Source organism: Echiichthys vipera (genome assembly GCF_963691815.1).
Source record: "Echiichthys vipera genome assembly, chromosome: 17".
NCBI classification, from domain to species: domain Eukaryota; kingdom Metazoa; phylum Chordata; class Actinopteri; order Perciformes; family Trachinidae; genus Echiichthys; species Echiichthys vipera.
In genome coordinates this window covers 21309123-21326912 of record NC_139842.1, presented here as the reverse complement: position 1 = coordinate 21326912, position 17790 = coordinate 21309123, and the positions used below count along the sequence as shown (strand labels likewise).

Here is a 17790-nt window from a genome sequence, read left to right as displayed (position 1 = left end):
GTAAGCCCACCCCCCTAGCCTCACAGCCAAACAGGACAGCCAATCACAAGGTAGGTGTGTGTGGGTGTGTGTGTGTGTGTGTGTGTGTGTGTGTGTGTGTGTGTGTGTGTGTGCGTGTGCGTGTGCGTGCGTGCGTGCGTGCGTGCGTGCGTGCGTGTGTGTGTGTGTGTGTGTGTCGTGACAATACGATGTTTTCATTCTGGTGAAATTGAAATAAAAACATCCGCTTCTGCAAATAAACACGGAGCACAAGAGGAGACTGAAGTCCGATCGGGTTTATTGTAAAAACATTACATCTGAGTAAAAGTTACAGCACATTTAAAACAACTAAAAGCGACAGAAGAATCCAGCTACTTCCTCTAGTGCACAAACTGGGAGGAGGAAAAAGAAAAATTTGAAATGAATAATAAAAACTGCAGCTTAAGATCCACAGAACGACATGCTGACAGACTGAGGTCAGGCACTTGGACAGAAGAGAGGGACGGGTGTAACAGGAGGAGTGTAAAAATAAAAATAAAATACATTCAAAGTGAGAAAAACCAGAGAAGGAGAAGACACGAAGCCCAGAAACACACTGGTCACACGGGTCACGTACTCTGGGAAGATGGTCGACCTAATTTCACATGAAGACGCGGAAAACATCGTTAAAAAAAAACAAACCTTAAAATAAAACTACTCGTAACATTGTTTTCATAATGAGTCACGCTCGGGCTAGTGCGGGAGTAACAGCCCTTCTCTTCTACGGCGCGGCGTCCCGTCGTCGTTACGCCTCCTTCATCTCAACCTTTAGTTTGTGCGCGGCCGTCGTCTTCGCAATCTAAAAACATAAAAACCTCCACGCTTCCTCCTTAAAAACAAAACACAAAAACTATTGAAGACGCAAACCTGACGTTAAAGAAGGTCAGTGCAAACTCTGGTGTCAAAGTGACGTGGCCCCGGCAACGCTCTCTCCGATCGTTATGTGCACAACGGTAACGGGACGATTATCCTCTACGGTGGAGCGGTAACGGGCGCCACTCGCGCGCGTAACAGTTAAAAAAAGGTTTTCACGGGAAAACGCCACAGGTTTGGTGCAAGTAGTACAGGTTATCGTTGATGTCAGTTTGTCCTGGTGTCCGATGCGTTTTTAATGAACGCACGAGTTGATGAGAAGCAGCGCGTACGGGCCGAGTGCTTCTAAGAGGTTAACCGTCGTGTGAAGCAGCTGATAAAGTGTCCGTAAAGCGTTTTTTTCTTTCCTTCTGAGCGCCGGTGTCTGTTTCTGCGCAGCGCTTCTCGTTCTCGGTTTTGATGGGCCGCAGCAAACCACTCTTGGTTCTTTAAAACTTTAAAAAACGAAAGACTTTTGTGTCCGACGCTGCTTTTTATTTAACTAAAATATTTGTCAGTTCTTACACTGCGACTTTAATTATCATCTTATTCTATTTTAGCTTGTTTTTTTTACGTTTTCTATTCTCTTTAAAATCCATTTGTGTCCTTTTCTGATGTTTTCAAATGTGCTTGATGAATGAACTTGCAGCGCCTTTACTAGAAACCAATCGTATATTAGAGGGGGCGGGACTTGGAGCTCATTCAGTCTCTTCCAGCTGCGTGATAGGGCAGACTGTTGCGCTTGCGGAGGCTGTTGCGCTTTTATGAACCGTGCGTGTCGTTAGCTTATCGTTGTCTGTGTAGCAGCTAGCTAATATGAGTCACGTTTCCATCCAAATGTGTCGCACATTTTTGCTGCAATTCTAGAAAATTGGGCGAAAGAAAAACACAAATAAATGTCGGTTTTCATTCACTACCGTAACGGGATTATCGGGAGTTGGTTCATCGACATAAACAGTAACATTAGGTGGCGCCGATTCTCCTGTCAGATCATCGCGTAAGAAGAGGACGCAGCAAGATGATGTCATTAAATGACCGCCAGTGAAAAACTAACGAGCCGAAAACTAACGTTCGCATGATTTTCTTCCTAAATATTAAGTTTACTCTCATGTGTTTGCCCGCATTCAGGCAAAAGCAAATTTTTTGGTGATATTTCAAGACTTTTTTTAAAAAGTACTGCGTGTACAGCTCCTAAAAATACGATTGGCTGCCTGAAAGGAAGCAACAGTGGCAACACCGGCGCCTTTCTGCCAGAGAAACAAACGCTGTATGGACACACACCACTACACACCGAATATGTAGCTGTAGCTGTGTGAATATTGCAAATATCTCACCTCCTATATATATATATAATTAATATGTCAGTTTGTGCATTTGTATTGTTAATACGAGAATGCAATGTTAGTGAAAATGTACGTTTGTGCTATTAATTATAAGCGCTGCCCTCACAAGGACAAACACTTGACTGGAGTGTGTTCTTCGTGTAAATTGAACACGATCACGTTAGAGATTTGAACGCGCAACAGCCGCATCTTTGCGTTTCATCGCCTGGCTGCGTTTGTCCTTCATACCTTGGCGTAAAGCGTCAAGTCGAAACGTGGCATATTGTTGCTAATATTGCTTTTCCAATGTCAGCTGTTAACATTCAAACCACCAACCGTGAATTCCTATGAGAGAAGAAGAAAAGCTGCCAGAGAAAAGGCGTCCGTCTCCTCGGGTGGTGAGTAAGCAGGAGTGCATTAGTGTGTGTGTGTGTGTGTGTGTGTGTGTGTGTGTGTGTGTGTGTGTGTGTGTGTGTGGTGCTGCTGGTTGTCCAAACTGGAATCATGGGACTAACTGTTGATACAACTGGCATGTGCAATTCAGCCGCTCTAAACGACCAGCGGTGCCCATTCGCTCCGGGTGCGTCCGTACTGGGTGAAGCAAGAGAACAAGAGCAAGAAAAAGGGAAATAATAAATTAGAATGTTATTCATTTGTTGTTTCTGTGAATGTAAAAAATCTTAAAGCTGCTAAACATTGACCTGCAATATAAAGTTAAACTAGGAGCTACAGCTGCAACAAATGTGTGACCTTATGTTTTGGGCCGAGTGCGACTGTGCCGACAGACAAAGTGGTGTCTGTGGTTTTAAACGGACGCCCATCAAAGGAAATGATCTCCAGAGAACTTTTGTTCTGTAGGAAACGTTGGCCACGTTTTTAGGAGTTCACTTTTCTGTAGCCCTACTACAAACGTCCACTGTTAGACTTAATGGAAAATAAACTGTTTCTCTGAACTGTCATGGTAAATAATTACATTTAGGGTTTAAAATCTCAGGAACCCTGGTGGTGGTGGAGGAGGAGGAGGAGGAGGAGGAGAAGAAGAAGGAGAAGGAGAAGAACTACTTCCTGAGAAACGCCCGTGAAATGCATCAATGTTTTATCTATTTTTAATATTTGTTTATATAATCAATATGCAATGTGCATATACAGCACATACGGCATATACAGTAGATACACATACATATCTCTGTCCATTTACTTATTTTTGTTTTACTTTTACTGTTTTAACGGCCTTTTCTTCTCCTTATCTGGAGACGGGAGGAGGGAGGACAGGGATAAAAGATGCTCTGTTGCATGTAATAGTGCCTTGCTTACTTGTTTGATTTTCTGCGAACAAAAAACTTATCACGTTCATAAAAAAAGATAAACTACAAAATAAGTCACCTCGCCTTCAGGGGCTTCCGTACATTTCTAAAACAAACATATTAAAGGACAAATGTTTAGTTTCTCTAGTGTGATTTGATTTTTTTATATTTGTAAACTGGATATTTTGGGGGTAAGGGCTTTGATCAAACACTTTAACCACTTCATTAACTCCCAATGCAAAAGTTTCTTTACTTAAATAGAAAGAGTTGTTAACTATCAGTTCTAAGTTGAAGAACAGAATTGAAGACGGGTGTTTCTGGATATTGTCGCTGCCACTTGGAGGCGCCAACACGCAGCTTTAAGGAGCTGTAACCTACTTTTCTAACACAGAGCACGTACCTGAATATCAGTAAGCTCTTTGTAGAACCTCTTCGCCAGGTCCGGACCGTTCTGCATCGTCGGGATCTGGTACGTCTGACGGAGGAAGACACATTTTAGTTTCTTTAATCGAGGTACGCCTTTATCGATTTCTAATTCCTGTTCCAAATGGACGTTCTATGGAATAAGGTTGTCACAATACCAGGAATTTAAACTTTAAAGCAAAACTACGGTTTCAAATGTTTTTACCATGAAGCATCACTTACAATGACATCAAAACATGGTGCTGTCATTTACTGTATGTTAACCAGGTCAGAATGAGCAAATCATCAACAGGAGACACAGAAGAAGAACAGCCCTACCTTTCCTCTGTAGAGGAGGCTGCCGACGGGACACACGACGCAGGCCGTCCCCGCTCCAAACACCTCCACGACCCTCCCGGAGTCCAGAGCCTCCAGCAGCTCCTTCATTTTAATTGTGCGCTCGGTCACCTTAAACTCGCCCTGAGAGCAGCGAACACCACGTTTACTCAACTGTAGACGCTTTAAAGTGTAATACCAGGGCAAGATCATCCCATGGTCTTTTTCAGCACTTACATACGTCAAATAAGCCATCAAGTGTAACAACTATAGAGTGGCTAACAGCTGGACGTGGCTAACACTGATTAGCTCAGGGCAGCACGGTGAAGGCATTCAAATGTCTTTTTTAACCACTAATACAGCTGAAAATAACTGCAAACCTCTGCAGCAGCATGAGAAGAGTCCTTACACAGAAAACAAAGCACCAATGGGCTCCTTCCTTTTGGATTGACTTTGGTAATCCACTTGAATGGACTTTACTATGAGAGGAGCTGGTACAGGGGCCAGTAGGTACCCTATTTTCTGGAGTTTAAGTCGCAGCAGCTAAAAATGCATAATGAAGAAGGAAAAAACATCATATACAAGTCGCACTGGACTATAAGTCGCATTTTTTGGGGAAATTTGTTTTATAAAATCAGAGACCCAGAACAGACATTTCATCAAAGGAGAAAGTCGTTTATATTCATCGCCTTGGCAACGACCTGGGAGTAGAGACGTAACTGCACCGTTGACTCTCTCTCCCTGCAGCACGTTGTTCGAGCACCTGTTTGTGAACTTGTTCCTCAAGCTGTTGCCATCGAGCTCGTAATCTGCGATTAGCTTTATTTGTTTTCTTCATTGCAGTTTGAGTATCCTCCACTTCCCCACTCCCTCACGAGTTTCTTGCCCATTCCAAACTTTCTTTCTGCTGCTTCATTACCGTTTTCATCTTCAGTGGTACAGGAGTAATACAGGAGTAGCAGATACTGGCACACAAGCCTAGAGCGCCCTCTCAAGTCTTTCAAAACACTCTTTTGATAAACTCTGGGTTCACTAACTGCGTTGTTGGTGCTTTTTTTTCTTTGTAGGGACTCTTCTCATCCTGCTGCAGAGGTTTGGTGTTATTTTCAGCAGTATTAGTGGTTAAAAAAGATGTTTTTATGCCTTCACAGCACTGCCCCGAACTAATCACTGTTAGCCACGTCCGGCTGTTAGCGACTCTCGACCGGTAATAGTTGTTACACGTAATAAACGGTCTCCATGGCTTATGTGATATATGTTAGTGCCGAAAAAGATGATTTTGCGCCGGAATTACACTTTAAACGCCTAAAATAAATATCTGTCTGTCTGTAGTGGCAGCAACTTGTGAGAGATTTTTTTAATGTTTTGATGTAAAATTAACACATAAGTGACACGTTATAAGATCAGTAGACAGTAGCTGTACCCAGGTTCTGGCCAGGTCCAGCAGAGACTGTCTGGTGACTCCGGGGAGAATGATGCCGTCCAGAGGAGGGGTGAACAACTCTCTCTCTGCACACATACAAACAGTTTTATCCTTACTAAAAATGTATTTATCTTGTATGTATCTTTCCAAGTGCAGCAGTAATGGACAGGAAATGTGACCAGAACATTTTCAGAGGGCCTGACCTCCTTTCTCGTTGGTCCAGTAAATGAAGAGGTTCATGGTGCCGACCTCGGTGATCTCCTCCTCCTCTCCGTACAGCCACAGGACCTGCTGACAGCCTTGCTTCACCGCCTCGTTCTGCACCGCTATCGTAGGGCCGTAGTTACTGGAGACAGTTTAAAAAAGAAGACAGACGGAGACACAAGAGTCAGGAGAACAGCCGGAAGAAAACAGAAATCATTTCCAGAAGTCAGTTTTGTGTTCTGCTTTGATGTTTAGACCCGTTTTACAAAATACAGTTTGGACTAAGGACGCACTCACACTGTTCATCTGTACCGTGCCCAAGCACGTTTCACGGCTAAAGTGTAGTTCGTTTGACCAGTATGAGGCCACGGCCCGTTTGGGAGGGGTGGGTTTTTGTAAAGCACGTTTGCACATGTAGGAGCACGAGCGTGCGCACGTGTACGAGGCCTACGGCGGTTCTGACATCATTTAATGTGCGCCTGTTGGGACATAGAAAAAATAAGGAGGGACCGTGCGTTGACATTTAAAACAATGGCAGCGAAAGGTTCACGTTGGTGTGATGCGGAGGTGGAGTGTTGACTGCAGATGTGGTCGATGAAAATATTCAAAAACAGTCGACAAGACGCACAAAAACTCAGAGGTCTATGGAAAGATTTGTAAACAAAGCAACGCATCACGTGGACGTCAATCAATGCGTGTGACGTGTTACGGCGTGATGACGTATAGGCAGCAAGAAGCATTCGCCAAGGCCCAGGTAGTGTGTACAAACGGGCCTGGAGGGGGGGACAAGTACCCTAAAGCACGGGGCACGGGACGCACAGACAGTGCGTGTGCGCCCTCATATGATCTCACGGTCGCATTTTCTTACAAAACATCTGAGGAAGATTCAGAGACGTACTTCTAAAACTGGACAACTGAGACATTTGACTTCTGACTCACCAGGAGTTGCACTTCTAAATAATTGTCCTGTTGCTATCTTTGATTTTTTTCAGCATTAAACACCTTTTCCAAAGTCAAATTCAAGCACTTTTCAAGCATTTCATGGTGCAGTTTCAAGCTTTCTGTCACCTTGCAGCTGTGGTGAATAACATTTATATACAGTATATACAGTGTGTATATAGAGAGAGTTATAATTATTGCACATATCACATTAAATGAGATGTTGTTGTGCTATAAACAACCACGATGACAGAATACAACAGAACGGTGACAAATTAAAAAGGAAAACGCGACTAAAGTTTGTGTTTCAAAATGTGTCCATTTGTTTATAGGTAGAATTTTTATCCCATTTAACCTAAACTTCAAGCACTTTCAAGTCAACTTTATTTACGTCCCTTAAACGTGTAAACTGTATAATTTCTCGTAGCCCCTCCATCAAAAACCTTGGTGTCACTTTTGATTCCTCCCTCGCATTCAACTTTGCATATTAAAGAGATAACCAGCAGAACGGCGTTCTTTCATCTTCGCAGCATTTCAAAAATCTGCTCTTTTCTAACTCTGCCTGATGCTGAAACCCTTGTTCACGCCTTTGTCTCAGCCAGACTCCGTTATTGTAATGTCCTGTTTTCTGGCCTACCTAAGTCTAGTGTAAGGAGCCTCCAACTTGTTCAGAAGGCGACTGCTCAGATCCTCACAAAAACTAAAACCATTTGACCACATAATACCCACTCTGTCCTCCCAACACTGGCTGATTCGGATTTTAAAGCACTTTTGCTTTCGTACAAAATGTTGGACATGCACAATCATATTCATCTGACCTTGTCTCGCCCCTATTTACCTGCACGCGCCCTTCGTTCCCAAAATGCTGGCCGACAAAAACACCTTGGGACAATAAACAGTCTGCAGGCAGCAGAGCCTTCTCTCACCGTGCTCCACTTTTATGCTCAGTCGAGAATTTTAAATCCAGGCTTATAATCTATTTTTTTCTCCGTTACCTATGATCAACCATATTCATTCATTCATTCATCTTCAACCTCTTGTCCCTGTCGGGGTCGCCGGGGACAGGACGCCAGTCTATCGCAGGGCACATAGAGACGAACAGAGACAGACGACCATTCACACCTACGGGTGATTTAGAGTCATCAATGAACCGAACACCTGCACGTCTTTGGACTGTGGGAGGAAACCGGAGAACCCGGAGAAAACCCACGCAGACACAGGGAGAACATGTAAACTCACACATTTCTTATTTATTTTTATGCATTTGCTTTTGTCTTTTTATTTAATCTATTTTGTTTTATGCCTGTGAACTGTTTTCATTTGTTTGCATGCATTCAATACACTGCTTTAATTGTTCTGGCTTGATAGTGTTGCCCGCTTTAATCCATAAATAATAAATAAACTTTCCAGAGCCCGTAAGAACCATGACTTTGCCGTTTGAGCTGAGGAGGAAGCTCCCGGTGATGAATGTCAGAGAGATGACTCAGGTAATTATTGTTATCTCAGGAAGTAAAATAAATAAGCTCAACGGCAAAAAACTTCCTTGAACAAATGCAAAAAGGAGCCACCCACTTCTCCCTGAAATGAACCCTAACGTTCGGCTCGCCTGTTTGGTAGAGGGCACACACCGCAGGTTATTAAAAATGTGTTGAACTCAACTTGACTGAGTCGTCTCTTAACATAAGTACTCACAGAATGACGACCCTGAAATATGTGCAGCCCCGTGACTGCTGCTGCTGCTAAATCTGTCTCGATAGCTGAAGCGAGAGCAGATTCTGTTGGTCCAGTGGGTGGAGTGGCGGTTTCGCCTGTGTTATGTAATCACGCTGTAGCTGAGCGGACTAGCGTGGAAGGACGCGGGCGTAGGCGTGTGATTAGAGGCTAAGTGGAAAGATTTCACAAGAGGACGGGATCAGCAGTCCCTTAAAAACTCTTGCTAACGTGTTTTCCGTCTCGTCTGACCTGATTCCTTTAGAGCGGACGTTTCGCCTCGTCACACCAGGAAAAGCACAGATATTCATGTTTCATTCATCCTCCTATGTTTGACAGGTTGAACTGGAAATCTCCAACGTGTCCTGTAACTGTTAACATTAATAACCTGGACGTTTCCTGCTATGACGAGACAGAAAAGGTCTCCTGAAAAGGCTCTTTTGTTCTCTCTTTTCTTGGCACGGGTCGGCGCTCATCACCAGCCGGCTCTGCTCCAGCAGGGCTTCTCTACGCTTCGTGAGCAAAGCGGTAAATCCACATAGTTGTACTTTGTCCAGATCCACTGCTGAATTAAAAAAAACACCAAACCAGCGCAACCTTTCTAGTTAACTCATGTGAAAAACAGCTTGTATGTGACCTTTTAGAGGGCTTTTATTTTGAAAGTCCACATCAGAAAGTCCACATCAGAATGTACAATACACAGTACAATGAGATTGACAGCTGCTCCTACTCAGTGCAAACATGTATGTAGGTATAACAATAAAAAATATGATGTTAAAATGAATAAATAGTGCAAAAGACAAAACAAAAGGTGCAAAGTTCTGTGGCATTGTATACATATATATTAAAAGAATAAATAGGATTCCTATATACAATATAGTAGCAAAATAATACCCTCATATTGTCTGAGTGACACTCTGAGACTGTCTATGCTACACATTTTCCAAAGTCAAATTCAAGCAATTTTCAAGCATTTTAAGGTGCATTTTCTTGCTTTTCCAGCACCCTAAAGCTGTGGTAGACTACATATTTGTATACAGTGCAGTAAGCAGTATTCAGTAAACTGATAATTGCACTTGTTCATCATTTTAAATTAGATGTTAATGCTCTATAAACCAACATGATGTTTTAAGACAGCTTTCTACAGAAGACGACAAATGAAAGGAAAACTAACTCGACTAATAGATCCACAAAAGTATAATCAGCATTTTTTATGCAAATATGTCAGAAAAGGCTGTTTATTATACTGTATAAGCCATCATCACATCATCAAAGCACTTCCCAAACCTTGAAAGCACCACAGTGAAATTCAAGTGTTTTCAGGGATTTCCATCACCCGTACGAACCGTGCATTTTGAAATGAAATTGGTCTTCGGAAATGTAGTCTTTATTATTACGTTTGACACATTATTCACACACTTTAACCTATACGGTGCAGTATGTGGGTCGCTGTCAGGGGGGAACATCATCGTGTGTTGCAGGTTCCAAACCAGAGGGTCACCATATCGCCTTCATGCTGCAGACACCCCGATGTTATTCTTGCTATGAGACAACCATCGAACGAGCCGTCCTCAGCCGTTATTTTACTGTGAAGCTAAATGACGCTGTGCGCTTTTCCGCTCTCAGATGAGGTTTTTTTATAAACTTGAGGAGTTCATGGAGCTCCTGCAAAAGCACAGGTGCTCAGCAACACAGCAGCAGCAGCAGCAGCAGCAGCAGCAGCAGCAGCAGCAGCGAGCAAACGCTTCACTCTCACTGAAGACGGTTAGAAAACGACGCCTCAAGTTGTTAAAACGAGCTGTGTGTGATCGGGGCCTTCGTTGCACCTGACAGTGTAGCATCCCAGAGAGTAAGATCTGCCTCTCACTGTGGTTTAGCGAGACGTTTTTAAGTATTTATCTTCATGCTTTTGTAGCTCTGCTGACACGATGTGACATGCGGATTTCTGACGGCAAGATCTGGAGCTCTGAGGTTATTTTGTAAGGTGCTGTCCCTACTACAGGTGACATTCATCAGGACTGTACAAGCAAACCTCTCCAAAATACGTGACAAGTTTCATTAAGGAATACCGGTTTGGTTTACGATGTGACTAACCAGGTCTGTGGGTGGAGTGCTTTTCATAATAATAATAATAATAACATAGATCAATATATAATTAAAAGGCAGTTAAAGATGCCAAACTCACCCTCCCATCTTATAGGCCCCGACGCCGCCTTGCCAAGCCCTGACAAACGAAGGGTCCGCCAGCAGAGAGACGGGGTTGAAGGACCCCGTGGCGAAGTAAGGTCCCACTGGGCCCACGATGACAAAGATCATCGCTTTTCCTGGTCGAGACACGCCGAGAGACGGCTGGAGGACGGACGAGGAGGGAGAGGAAGAGGAGAAGACGGGTAAGGAAGGAGAGACGGCAGGATTGTATTCCAACAACATTTAACCCTTCAGACATAGGCGTGCACAGAGGGGGGGCAGTCGTGGCCCAATTGTTGAAAAAGGTGTGCAAAGTTCTCTCTAGAAGCCAAAACGTGCGCTAAAGTGCCCTCAAGGAGCCAAAACATGAGCTAAAGTGCCCTCTAGAAGCCCAAAACGTGGGCTAAAATGCCCTCTTGGAGCCAAAACTCGTGCTAAAGTGCCCTCAAGGAGCCAAAACATGAGCTAAAGTGCCCTCTAGAAGCCAAAACATGAGCTAAAGTGCCCTCTAGAAGCCAAAACATGAGCTAAAATGCCCTCTTGGAGCCAAAACTCGTGCTCAAGTGCCCTCAAGGAGCCAAAATGTGTGCTAAAGTGCCCTCTAGAAGCCCAAACGTGTGCTAAAATGCCCTCTTGGAGCCAAAACTCGTGCTAAAGTGCCCTCAAGGACCCAAAATGTGTGCTTAAGTGCCCTCAAGGAGCCAAAACGCGTGCTAAAGTGCCCTCTAGGAGCAAAAACGCGTGCTAAAGTGCCCTATAGGAGCAAAAACGCGTGCTAAAGTGCCCTCTAGGAGCCAAAACGCGTGCTAAAGTGTCCTCTAGGAGCCAAAACGCGTGCTAAAGTGTCCTCTAGGAGAAAAAAACGCGTGCCAAAGTGCCCTCTAGGAGCAAAAACGTGTGCTAAAGTGCCCTCTAGGAGCCAAAACGTGTGCTAAAGTGCCCTTATGGCAGTCAAAACACGTGCTAAAGTGCCCTCTAGGAGCCAAAACCTGTGCTAAAGTGCCCTTATGGCAGTTTCTTTTCGCCCATGCCCTTCAAAAAAATCTGTGCACGCCACTGCCTTCAGATTAGACTCTGGTCCACTCTCACCTCAGTTCCTATGAAGGTGGGTCTGACGTAGAGGCTGGCGTCTTGGGAGAAGGGAACCCACTCCTGGTCGACCTCCACCAGCTTCCTGATGCACTCGAGCAGCTCACCCTTATCAAACAGCTGCAATGACAAAGAGACATCCACTGTCAAAGAATCGCTCTTCTTCACTGAGTGATGACAGATTTATTTTTCTGGATCTTTAAAATAACTACAGATGTTTCGCTTTTTGTTGTTTATTTATTTATTTATTCCCCCTTTTGTGCCAGAGAAACTTTAATCATAAAACCATAACTGAACTCTCTTTGAAGGAGCACAATCAACCTTTAAAATAACCGTCTTTCACATCAAAAATAAGTAGTTTTTAAATCCTATAACTGCCTTAAAAGCCTTTTTAATCTTTAAAAACACCATTTAGCCGCTGAAAAATTGATACAACACAGATCCAGATAAACATCGACCACCACAATTGTTGAATATCATCTAATTTGCAGCAGCCGATACAATAAATCTCCATAAAATGATATCCTGCTTACCCCAATTCTATTGTTATCTTTAAAATCCATGTATGTAAATGTTTCGTGCCTTAAAAAAAGATCTACGAGGAGTTTATTTGTAACTCAAGCACATTCCTAACCTTGACAACATAACAGGTCAAATGAAGCGACCTTCAAGGCTTCGTATGAACCCTGTTAGTCATAAGAGGAAGATTGTTTTATTTAGTTTTTACACTGTCCCTTTATCGCAACGTTGTACCTGCAGATCAGGTCGTGCCAGAATTTTGGATATTTGTAATTCATAGTCATAGTTTTGTCAGGACAGACGCAGTTCAGTGTCTCCTCTGTTTAACCTCATCATATGACTAGTACATAGCTTGTTTGTACTTAATGGATAACGTAAATAACTGCCTCATGACGGTATAATGGCATATCTGTGCTTCTGTACATCCTGTTTCTTGCAGATAACTCATGACTGTTTCTGGCCTATGTGGACCCTGTTTTAGAGACCTTGGCCTGTGTGGACCCTGTTTTAGAGACCTTGGCCTGTGTGGACCCTGTGTTAGAGACCTTGGCCTGTGTGGACCCTGTGTTAGAGACCTTGGCCTGTGTGGACCCTGTGTTAGAGACCTTGGCCTGTGTGGACCCTGTTTTAGAGACCTTGGCCTGTGTGGACCCTGTGTTAGAGACCTTGGCCTGTGTGGACCCTGTGTTAGAGACCTTGGCCTGTGTGGACCCTGTGTTAGAGACCTTGGCCTGTGTGGACCCTGTTTTAGAGACCTTGGCCTGTGTGGACCCTGTTTTAGAGACCTTGGCCTGTGTGGACCCTGTTTTAGAGACCTTGGCCTGTGTGGACCCTGTTTTAGAGACCTTGGCCTATGTGGACCCTGTTTTAGAGACCTTGGCCTATGTGGACCCTGTGTTAGAGACTTTGGCCTGTGTGGACCCTGTGTTAGAGACCTTGGCCTGTGTGGACCCTGTGTTAGAGACCTTGGCCTATGTGGACCCTGTTTTAGAGACCTTGTGCTGAGAGAAGTTCAGAGAGGGATTGTAATGTCTAAGGCATGTTTTGTTTGGTCTAAAGACGTCACCCAACCGAGGCTGAGCTCGTTCTATCTGTGATCATGTGACCCTGTCTGTCTGGATGGGGGGTCTCCTCCTTTAAAAGGCTGAGCACTAGTGGGCTCGGGGTCATTCCTGCTAAACTATGAGCTTTGTGAGGAGGGGTGAACGTATTTTTGTCTGCAGAGGAAAATACTTTGTCAAAATAAACCATGGAGAAAAAGCTGATCCTGTTTGTTGATCTTTATTGAAGAAATCCATTTCCACAACACCAGTTAAGTTCACTGGAACCATAACGGTGGGTCGGTGCAGCGCTAACCTCTGTATATGGGACGCCTGCTCTACCAGGTTTAATAGTCTCTCATTCCCTGTGAACACTAAATCATTCACAGCAAATCTTCAGTCATTCATTGTCAGAATATTAAATATCCGTGCAGCAAAGACTGGATCATCTTGTTCTCTAGTGTCCATTGTGTCCTGAGCTCCTGATTTCGTTTTAACTCTTGCATCAGGGGGCGGGTGTTGGTGTTCAGGGGACTAAGCTGCCAAGCACTTATATAACAACGTAGACGGTTCATTGCTGCGGGGGTGTGGGTCTGCAAAGATGGTAAAGAATTTAAGGCAAATTCGGTCCAACAGAGACTGTGGTGCTGCGGGGAACAGAAGTGGTGTCACGCAACTTTGTTAAGCCCAGTTCAGACCAAACGTTCCCAACGAGTCGAGTTGAAGCTTGCAACTACTTGCAACCTGCTGGTTCAGACCAATGAGAGGAGGCCAGACGGTGCATCATCTCCATAGCAACGCCTCTCTGTACTTCCGTTCTAACCTCCGACTTTTCACGCTTTTTGTCGTAATTTGTAGTATTATAAAATATAAATGACAGAGGTGGTTAGATACTCGCTACAGCTGCATTTCTAGTTGTGATGAAACAGCGAAAATACCGTTTTATTTCCCTGATTCACTGCTTTATTATGGATTATGGCGCTCTCTCTCCTTATTCATTGTATTCCTCGGTCCAAAACGGCCTTTCAACCATCTGACAGTTTGTAAGTGACCTGACCAGCGGACTTTGCTCAGACTTGATTGGCTGTTGAAACAGGGGACGTGTGTTACAAGTTCGGGGACAAACTCACGGGGAGGCAGCTCCTGTCGGCGCTCCGGTGCATCCTCTCCATGTTCAGCATGGGTCTGAACAGGCGGATGTGGTTGTCCACTCCACGGAACGCCTTCATGCCTTCGAACAGCTGCACAGAAGACAGAAACACACGTCACCTCATCTCTGGTTTCCACGGATCACATCGTTAATAATGTCCAACTCATGACTGTTCCTCCTCCACAACAGAAAACAAGATGGCGGCCGATATATCGTGAATTTCTGAGGTGGAATGAAAAAAGACCTTTTCTATGTGGATTGTGCAAAGTTAAGGTGCTCAGAAGGCTTCTTCTTTTAAACAAATAACTTCATTTAAAGAATATTTTACATTATACTGTATATAAACAATATATATCATTGTAAACCAATAAATAAAAGCAAAATAAAAACAGTCAGTCCTGTATGTTAATTTTCAATCAATTGCTGGACAAACTACATAATGACATTAAACTCGCAACTAACCAATATTTTCTTTGTCGAATCAGAATCAGAAATACTTTAATAATCCCAGGGGGAAATTATTTTAATTAATTAATCAATTAATCGGTCTATCATTTTCCGGATTAATCGATTCGTCGTTTGAGTTATAAAATGTTGAAAAATGTGGATCAGTGTTTCCTAAAGTCCAAAACGACGTCCTCAAGTGTCCCAACTCAAAGATATATCAGTTTACTGTCACAGACGAGGAAAGGAACAAGAAAACTGAAATCAGAGAACTTTGACATTTTTCTATTAAATATTTCTCAAAAGGATGAATCAATTATCTAAATAGTTGGGGATTAATTTAATAGTTTAAACGATTAATCATTGCAGCTCTAAATGACAGTTTCTTAATCACCCTAAGCTTCGTTTTCTGCATTTTATGTTCTGCAAAAATGAATTTTCATGTAATTTCACGTCTGTGATATCAGTCTGGCTCTAGTGATAAACCTGCAAAAAAGTGTCTTACTGACTATTTTTTTTTGGCGTTTATTCATTTGTTTTAAGGCCAAAGTGTTTAATGTTACCCGGCAACTGAATGGTTGTAGCGAATAACTTTATTTGCTGGTCTCGTGATGGTCCACCTGCTGCTTCAGAGACTTTAACGCCTTGATAGGTAAATAATTGTGAAGAGAAAGTACGGAGGGGTTGCGTGTTGGCGGAGCCCTCCACTCACCTCTATGGAGTAGTGCAGGGCCGAGCTGGCAGGGTGCAGCGACAGGTTCTGGAAAGGTTTAATGTGCGGGGCCTCCCAGCCGCTCTTGTCCGACCAGTTGATGGTCAACATGTGGTCGGAGAACTGTTTCCCGAACACCAGGGTGGAGGGGTCGGGCTTCGGCTTGCATGCTGCGTTGCGGTCGATGACGAGATCCGCTGCCTGAGGCAGAGAGGGACGGACAAGCGAGCCGAGGGAAAAAAGAAGAAAGTAGACGGGGACAAGAGAAGAGCAGAGCGCGGGACGAATACGGTGATCGTTTTTAAATCTGCGTTATTGGACGGGGCATGCTTTCAAAAGAACAATTAGTTGAGCGTTACAAAAGACAGTGAAGATTCTGACTTATGCGGTCAATTAGACAACATTAATTAAGTTGAATTGAATAATTACAACAGGCAGACAGTGAAGGAAAGGCAAGGGGGAGAAGAAACTTTAAATTTGAGGCACGTTGAAGAGACAAATCACTCTTTTGAGAGAACACACACACACACACACACACACACACACACACACACACACACACACACACACACACACACACACACACACACACACACACACACACACACACACACACACACACACACACACACACACACACACACACACACACACACACACACACACACACACACACACACACACACACACACACACACACACACACACACACACACACACACACACACACACACACACACACACACACACACACTACCTTAAAGGAACTGGCGAACCGCAGAGAGCCAAAGGAGAAGGGGAGGGCCTGAACAAGTCGTCCATGGAGTGCCTGCAAATCAAAAAGGTCACCAATCTTTATCTGCACAGTACTAGGACTCATACGTTTCAAAGGCCTCACATGCTGCTTATTTTCAGGCTCATGCATTTCTACTGGAACATGTTTACATTTTTCTCATACTCTCCGTCTGAACAGTTCCCAGAGTGTCCACTAGGGGCAGGTTTCATAACAGAGCAGTTTCTCATTGACCCCCATGTTAAACAGGCCGTTTTCACAGCATCATTAAACCTGTTTAAGGACAAAAGAACATTCTACTCTGTATGTTTAGGTCATATCTACATGACAACACTGGGGGGGGGGGGGTTCTTTGGACCGACCTGGCTAGTTTTTATTTTATTGGAGGTTAAAGTTTATGAATAATTAGGGGCCTGGCCTCTAGAGTGACAGCTAGCTGCTGGCCCTCACTTCTCCTTGGAGGTAAACGTCAGCCAGATGGACGTATGCCCCTCCCCCTCGACGTCACATACATGCCCTTTTTTGGTAAGAGGAAATGAGGCCGAGTCAAAGTCGGACAAGACGCAGCTCCCGTAGGTGAGGACGATCGGATCAAGTTGGGAGAATGGACCTCGACGGAGACGCTACGTCCATTTTTAAATACAGTCTGTGGTCTGAATATACCGATTTTTGAAGACCCCTCCTGAAATAGCCCAGTCCAGGGATGTCAGAGTTACATAACTTCACTGTTTCATAACCGTAAGAATTGTACAACCTACAATATCTACGGTGTCCTGATTCCTGAATTTGCTGTAAAAACAAATCTGGCAAGTGCACCATTTTTTTCCGTGACGCTCGCCTAAAACGGTGAGAAGAAGCAGCAGTGCGGCCTTATATCCACCAGAACAGCGCCTTAAAAGGGCAGCGTCGGAGCACCCTTCCCTGATAATAACCACGAAAAACGTGATCGTCCGACAATAATCAGGATATCAACATCTCATATAGTCACATCCCTAGCTCCGTCTGCTGCTCTGATTGGTCGGCGTTAACCGGGTCTTACGTGTCACCGCTCTCTGCGCCGTCATTGCAGTCGGGGAATATCTAACGCCACTCTCCTAACACTTTCTACCTTTATACATGGTATAGTTGTGACATCACAATCGTACAGGAAGTCCTGACGACTCGTTTGAGGACACATTTTCAGAATACGCGCTGTGTTCATTTCTCTTTGGATTTAATATTTTGATACTTTCACAGTCTTTATATATATTTATAACACCTGCACCTGCTTTATAATCGAAATTAGAGACGCACAGAGTCGGGTATCTGATCTGGGTATCGGATATCGGATGAATGAGGTCGATCCA

General features: G+C 43.9%; 1 protein-coding gene across 2 annotated transcripts in view; it reads right to left on the bottom strand.

Annotated features, from left to right (window-relative positions):
- Positions 1-260: 260 nt before the first annotated feature.
- LOC310959611 (branched-chain-amino-acid aminotransferase, cytosolic-like) overlaps positions 261-17790 on the bottom strand; it is a 31383-nt gene continuing 13853 nt past the window's right edge. For both annotated transcript variants that reach the window (XM_083931037.1, XM_083931036.1), the window contains 10 exons: positions 16409-16480; positions 15652-15852; positions 14476-14586; positions 11787-11906; positions 10696-10859; positions 5861-6003; positions 5658-5743; positions 4238-4378; positions 3897-3971; positions 261-2783 (listed from right to left, as the gene is read on the bottom strand). In XM_083931037.1, coding sequence (XP_083787163.1) covers positions 2742-2783; positions 3897-3971; positions 4238-4378; positions 5658-5743; positions 5861-6003; positions 10696-10859; positions 11787-11906; positions 14476-14586; positions 15652-15852; positions 16409-16480 — 1155 coding nt within the window. In that variant the 3' untranslated portion in view covers positions 261-2741. The remainder of the gene's footprint in view (positions 2784-3896; positions 3972-4237; positions 4379-5657; positions 5744-5860; positions 6004-10695; positions 10860-11786; positions 11907-14475; positions 14587-15651; positions 15853-16408; positions 16481-17790) is intronic.